The 7235-nt window shown below is 54.3% G+C and overlaps 1 protein-coding gene across 1 annotated transcript; it reads left to right on the plus strand.

Annotated features, from left to right (window-relative positions):
* Positions 1–5759, plus strand: SHOX2 (short stature homeobox 2; the record flags this gene model as incomplete). The annotated part of the gene is made up of 5 exons (XM_014945768.1): positions 1–58; positions 1178–1386; positions 3979–4036; positions 4152–4240; positions 4345–5759. Coding segments are annotated over 5 exons (666 nt in total), but the record flags the coding sequence as incomplete, so codon positions are not given.
* Positions 5760–7235: the final 1476 nt, after the last annotated feature.

Raw genomic sequence — 7235 nt, forward strand, 5'->3', positions numbered from 1 at the left:
CCCGACGCCGCCGCCGCGGAGAGAACCGCCGAGGCGGCCACCCCCAAGCTCAGCGACGGTAACGGCGGCACCGGGAGGAGGGGTGGGGGGGGGGGTCCCCACTCTTTGCTTTTCCCCCTAACCCCCCCCCCGTCGGAGGGAGCGGGCGATGGCCGCGCACCGGGAGAAACGGACCCGCGGTCGCGGGTGGAAAGGGCTCGGCAGCTCTAGGCGTTAATGAGCGGCTTTCCATCTTTTCCCAATTATGGGAAATATGCGGCCGGCCTCGAAGTTTAGATTAAAATATTTAGACAAGCGTTTAAGTTGCTCGCAGCGCAGTCTGTTCCCGGTTAGCATCCCGCGGGAAGCCAACGAAAACCCGCACGCGCGGGACCGTCCGTTCTCCCGCGGGTCTCGGCTGCGCGGACACGCGTGGGGCCGGGGCCGCCTCGCCGCCGCTCGTCCCCGGTTCCGCGGATCGCCGGGCGGCTTTATCCTCAGCCATCCCCCGCGGTTATTCCGCGGGTTTTCTGCGGCGGGGCTACGTTGGCGGCGCCGCTACCGGCAGCTCCGCGCCCGGCGGAGCGGCAGCGCGGGGGTTTGCGCGCCCACCGGTGGGGCAGGGACCCCGTCCCCGTCGCTGCGCGGGGACCCGCGGATCGCTGCTGCGCGTTTTGTTCGGATAAGCGTTTTTTTGGCGGAGCGCGGTGCGGCCGGGAGCATCCCCGGAAAAGGGCTAATTAACAAATTTTTTTTGCTAATAAGCGGGGCGTGGGGGGCAAGCCGGCAGCCGGGGTAGAAAATTAAACAACGGAGAGCAAAGCCCCGGGAGAGAGCGCGCTGGGGCGCGGAGGGGCCGCGGCGACCTGCGGAGCGCACCGGGGACCTGTTGCTGCGCTTCCCCCTCCCCGGGGGCGGGCAGCGGGGCTACGGACACCCCCCCTTCCCCCCGCCGCGGTGGGCTCGGTGTGGACCCTCCGGGCTGCGGGAGGCGGCCCGGCCTCCTCCGGTTACCAAAGCCGAGCGGCGGGGCCCGGAAAGGCAGCGGCCGAGGCGGGCCTAGCGCTGCCACAGCCCCCGGGGGTAGGAAGGGGGGGGGTCCTCCCCGGTTCCCCCCCCCTCCCCCGGTTTCCTCGCTGGCAGCCCGGGCACCCCGCGGTTCCCCCGTCCCCGGTCTGACCGCCTGTGTCGTGCCCAGTGTCCCCAGAGCTGAAGGAGCGCAAGGAGGATGCGAAAGCGATGGAAGACGAAGGGCAGACGAAAATCAAGCAGAGGAGGAGCCGGACGAATTTCACCCTGGAGCAGCTGAACGAACTGGAAAGGCTTTTCGACGAGACCCACTACCCGGACGCCTTCATGCGGGAAGAGCTGAGCCAGAGGCTGGGGCTCTCCGAGGCCAGGGTGCAGGTAGCCAAGCCGTGCGTGGGTGCCCGGGTGCGTGGGTGTGGGTGGCGGGGGGCCCCGCCGCTCCCGACACAAGCTGTCAGAGAGAGGAGGATGGGGAGGGGGGTGAGGGGGTCCCAGCGCCGAATCCTACCCGGCAAATCTCTAAAATCGCCTCCCCCGGGCTTTCCGGGGATGTGACTCCCGGCGGGTCCCCTCGCTTTGCTGCTTTTTTTTTGCTGCGTTTATTTTATCTCTGCCTCGGTGAGGGCTACGGCGGGCTGCTCACCGGGCTGACGTACCAATTAACTTTATAGATGCAGGGACCATAAACTAAATTAGGAACCGCTAAGTGCCAAAAAAAAGAAAAAAAGGCAAAGAAAAAAATAATTACAGTCTGTTTCCCTTCGTAGTTCTTAAATCTTGAGGGAAGCGGCAGGGAAACCGAGCGAAGGGCACAGACCGGCTTTGTTCGGATTTATGGAATACAAAAAGTCTGGGATAAAACCAGGCTATTTTAAGTGTTCTCCCGTACCGAGAAGCCACAGCTTCCTTTGATTTAACCTGCGCGTTTAACCTCGGGGCTGCCCTCCCAAAAAGTTTTCCAAAAAATCGGTTCCTGGGCTGGTTTCTGCGATTTTTGTCGGGATGAGATGAAGAGTGTGGAAGTGTCCGGGCTTTGCCGGGCTGGGCTGGGGGGGAGGAAGGTGACTCCTCAAAACGAGAACAAATGTAGCTGCTCCGGTGTATTTCCGTTCAAATAATAAAAGAAGAGAAAATGATGGTCATTTATTTGTTTGAACACATGGAGTAGTTTTAGGCCCCGAACATCTGCAGCTGTTAGAAAGTATTGCTGTAACAGATACTCCCCCTCAATCTCTGTGCTCGTAGGCCACCATCTGCACCCAACTATGCTCACAACCCTTGTGGGGTTTCCCCTGCAGCTTGTCACAGGGCAAGGAGAGAAACAGAGCGGGCACCTCCAACCCGCAAAGTCATGATAAACAGCTTTTGTCACCGAAAAAAAAAAAAAGGGGGTAAAAAGACCCTTCGTTTTCGCGTTTTCCCGCTCCCCCGTTTTTCTACCGCCCAGCAAATTTCCAAAAAAAAAGAAAAGGGCAAGAAAACAAAGTTGCAGGGCTTCAACTTGGCTATGAAAAATGTGAAAGGGAGGCGCTTCCTTCTGCGGGCTCCACAAAGAGCGCGGCGGCGGCGCGGAATCCGCGCTCCCGTGATGCCAAATGGCCGGCTGCATAATAACTTTGGGGAGATTTACATAGATTAAACCCATTCGCCTTATAAAATCGTTCCGGAAAACGCGTCGTAATAATATTTTTTTGGCTGGCGTCTGGGCTAATTTGTAAATCGCGGAATGTGCGTTTCCACGGGGAGGCTGAGGGCGAACGTGGCTGTTGGGCAGATTTCACTTGGCTGAAGTAAATGACAGGGCGGGGGAAATTCACGTTTATATTTGTCTCTTCAAGCGAGACCTCAAAAAAGAAATATATTTTTTATATATTTTTTTTTTTTCTTTGGCGGTGGGGAAAGGATTGCTTGGTGGATGTGGCTTCTGAGATGCGGCGCAGAGCTCTGTCTTTAACCAAGAATGTTTTAAGACGCGCTCTCCCTCCTCTCTTCCCTCCCTCCCTCCCCTCTCTTCTCCAAGAAAGCAGAACTTTATTCTGGAAATTTATTTCAACGATTCCACTTCCACTATTTAAAAGTATGCCCTTGCCCAACGCGCTGCCTTTTCTGTGGAGGCAAATTAGATTATCATGATAATGAGACATTTATTCCCCTTCTGCGCTACACTCCACTGCACAGAGGAGCAGAGAAATCCTAAACTTCTTTGTAGGGAAGCTTTTATGACAGTAATTACCCCCCTCCCAAAAAAAAAAAAAAAAAGAAAAAGAAAAAGAAAGTGAGTCATTCAACTCTCTGGTGTTTAGTTTTTCTTGAAGATGAAGCTAATTAATTTATTTATTAAGGAGCACGAGCTTCTCCGGCCTGATGGTGCAAACATCCAAACCCATTATCGCCCGTTGGTATTAGATATCAGGGGGCGATTTATGCCTTATGGGACCCTGATGTGGAAAGGCGAAACCGGGGCTCAGAAAGTAATTTCTCTGCAACGAGCGCCTATTTTCTTTATATTTTGACTCTTTTAATTTTTTTTTTCCTTCTTTTTTTTTTTTTTTTTTTCCCTTCTCCCGTGGCGTTTCGGAGCTCATGAGCGGGGGCTGCCCGGGAGGAGGGAGCCCAGCCCAGCAGCCGGGTTTCTTTGTCTGCCGGCTTATTTTTATTATTCTCCTTGGGTTTATGGTTGGTTTGGGTTGATTTTTTTTTTTTTTTTTTTTTCTTTTTACAATAAACATTATGCAATATGGTAGACCAGGGAATGATTTATTGATAATTTGTCACTTGTATTTATGGAAGTGTAGACCCTGGAGCCCTAGAGCTGGTAAATCATATTATGCAGCTACAAATGTGTTTTTTTGGTGTTTTTTTTTTTTTTTTTTTTTTTTGCGCTTCGTGCTGTCCCCACGGCGGTGGCAGCGCGAATGTGACACCCGTGTCCCTTCCCCCTTCTTCTCCCCCCTCCCTTGCCCCCCACAGGTCTGGTTCCAAAACCGAAGAGCCAAATGCCGAAAGCAAGAAAACCAACTCCATAAAGGTACCAGGGACATGGAAAGGGGGGGGGATTGGGAGTGTGTGTGATGCGGGTGGGTCAGCCACGCGTGGGAGGAGGGTGTCACCCCCAGCCACGCTGACCCCCTGCCTCCCCGCAGGGGTGCTGATCGGCGCCGCCAGCCAGTTCGAAGCCTGCCGGGTGGCCCCCTACGTGAACGTGGGCGCGCTGCGGATGCCCTTCCAGCAGGCAAGTGGAGGACCCGCGGGTGGGTGGGTGCGTGGGGACACGGACACGCGTGACACACACATTCCCCCCCCCTCCCCTCCGCCGTGCCCTTCTTTTCCCCGCAGGTTCAGGCGCAGCTGCAGCTGGACAGCGCCGTGGCCCACGCGCACCACCACCTCCACCCGCACCTGGCCCACGCACCCTACATGATGTTCCCCGCACCCCCCTTCGGGCTACCGCTGGCCACCCTGGCCGAGTCCGCCTCCGCCGCCTCCGTGGTGGCCGCCGCCGCCGCCGCCAAGACCACCAGCAAGAACTCCAGCATCGCCGACCTCCGCCTGAAGGCCAAGAAACACGCCGCCGCCCTGGGGCTGTGACCGCGCTCCCGCCCTTTTATTTTTTTCTTTTTTTTAAAAAATAAAAAAGGGGGGAAGAAAAATAAAAGAGAAAAAAAAAATTAAAAAAAAAAAAAAAGAGAGACGAGGGAGAGGAGAAACTGACGGGAGATATATACTTATTTAAAGAATTAGAGGAACTAGACGCGCAGCTGGGAAGTTCACAGGTTTTGAAACTGACCTTTTTCTGCGAAGTTCACTTTAATACAAGAAATTTGATAAGAGAGGCGGGCCTCCTTTCACGTTGCATCAGATACTTGAGTTTAACAACCACGTCTGGAATGGCGACAAAAAGAAGAGAGAAAGACGACGACGAAGAGAAAAAAAAAAGAAAAAAGGAAAAAAAAAAAAAAAGACAATGATTTCTCTGCGAATTTCTAATGGGAAACTGTCCGGGATACTTCCTCCAGCAGCATTCCGGGTTGCATGTATTTGTATTTCATTGATGGAGTCCTTTGATTCACTTGCACTTCACCCTCATCTTTAGTAGAAAAAAAAAACAAAACCACAAAACAAAACAAACAAACGTGGCTGGGTTCTTTCTCTTTTAATCTTGGAGGGAAGCGGAAAGAGAGAGGGAGATCAAGCACCACCTTTTCCACTCTTAAATCTTTCTTGGTCGTTTGCTGTCCCGCTTCTGAAATAAAAGGGAGCGGAAAGCGTCAGGAAAGCGGAGTGTGCCTCCCTTGGCTGGGTCTCTCTTGTCCTGAGGGCAAAAACAAAAGAAAAAGGAAAAAAAAAAAAAAAAAAGAGTATTTAATTCCCAACCACCACTTTACACAACGGCAAACTCCAATAAGAGGTACTGGGTACATGTAAAATATGTTGATACACACGAACAAAGTTTATTTTGGCTATAACTTGTGAATTGATAGTTGACTGTCAAACATTTACATTTTATCTCATAAAGGTGTATCTATTCACGTAATCTTGTGATTTTTTTTTTTATTATTATTATTATTTGAAAGACGTATAGCTATTTAACCTGGGGTACCTTGCAGTCGGTGATTGTTATCCCAGTTTGCCATCAGACCCTCATGCTTATTGCCAAGAGAGAGGGAAAGCTCTTCTATGCGAACTTTGGTACGGACGGGCTTTGTATCTATTTGTTCTCCATGAAAACGAAATTATTTATATTGACCATATTTTTTCTAGTGTATTTTAAGTTATTTAAAAAAGGAAAAAAAAAAAAAAGGAGGGGGAAAAAAAAAAGATGCTGTTATTTCATTACATTTGTTGTCGGTACAATATATTTTGTTTCACTCAGGTTTGCTTCACCTTTTTTTTTTATATCCATTTTCGACGTCACGAATTTCAGTAAGTGCCAAGTAATGAATTTAAGACACTTTGCGACCGAGTAGACCGAGAAGGGTAACGTTTCCGCGGACGGTTTCACGTCACCCCTGGTACTGTTGATATCAAACCACGGGTGACATTTATTCTTTCTTCCCCGTTGCTCACGCCTCCTGTCGAGCTCGCACGTTTCTTTCCGCCCCGCAGGTATCGCGACAGGCCCCGACAGACCCCGACAGCCGCCAGGGAGCACCGCTCGCACCTCCGCCCAGCTTTTCTTACCGCTCCGTGTCGGTTTTTCCTCAGTTTCGGCTTCACAAAACTTGTCGCGGCGATTTGATTTGGCTTTCTGTTGAGGAAAAAAAAAAAGAAGAAAAAAAAAGAAAAAATAGACCGGTGGAAGTTCTATAGCAATTGTGTCTTTCTAAGTTCTGTCAAGTTCCCTCAGGTAATAAAAGCGAGGAAAGTGTAATGGCTCGGAATATTTTCCAAGGGAAGAATCAGGGGGTGTTTTGTGTAAAAGGGGCGCCCCCCCCCCGCCGCCACCGCCCGCCATGCCCGCTACCGGGGCCCCGCACGGCGCCCGCTGCTCCGCGCCCTGCCCGCCGGGACGCCGCCGTCCCTCCGAGGGCTCCGTGAGGAGAAGGCGCCCGCCCCGGGGGCCGGTGAGGCGGAGGCGGCCGTTGTGAGGGGGAAGACGCCCGCTGTGGGGGTCCCTGTGAGGGGACGCGCCCGCCATAGTGGTTCTTGTGAGGGGAAGGCGCCCGCGACGGGGGTCCCTGTGAGGGGAAGGCGCCTGCTGGGGGGGTTCTTACGAGGGAAAGGCGCCCGGAATAGGGGTTCTTATGAGGGGCTGACGTCCTCCACAGCGGTTTTTGTGAGGGACGGGCGCCCGCCATGGGGGTCCTTGTGAGGCGAAGGCGCCCGCCATGGAGGTCCCCGTGAGACGAAGGCGCCCGTCCCGGTGTTCCTGTGAGGGGCAGGCGCCCGCTATGGGGGGATCTCGTGAGGGACAGGCGCCCGCCACAGCGGTTCTTGTGAGGGGAAGGCGCCTGCCATGGGGCTCCCAGTGAGGGGCAGGCACCCGCCCTGGTGTTCCCTGTGAGGGGAAGGCGCCCGCTGTGAGGGTGCCTGTGAGGGGAAGGCGCCCGCTACGGGGTCTCTGTGAAGGGACGCGCCCGCCGCGGTGTCTCCCCGCTGCGCCCAGCCGCCGGAGGCCGGGCACCCCCTGCAGGCCCGTGGCCCGCCCCGGCGCGGCGGGAGGAAGAAGCCGGGGGCTGCCCGGGGGCCGCGGAGGCGGGTGAGGCGCAGCCCCCCGGGGCGCGCCT

Source organism: Calidris pugnax, unplaced genomic scaffold (genome assembly GCF_001431845.1).
Source record: "Calidris pugnax isolate Ruff unplaced genomic scaffold, ASM143184v1 scaffold111, whole genome shotgun sequence".
Lineage (NCBI taxonomy): Eukaryota > Metazoa > Chordata > Aves > Charadriiformes > Scolopacidae > Calidris > Calidris pugnax.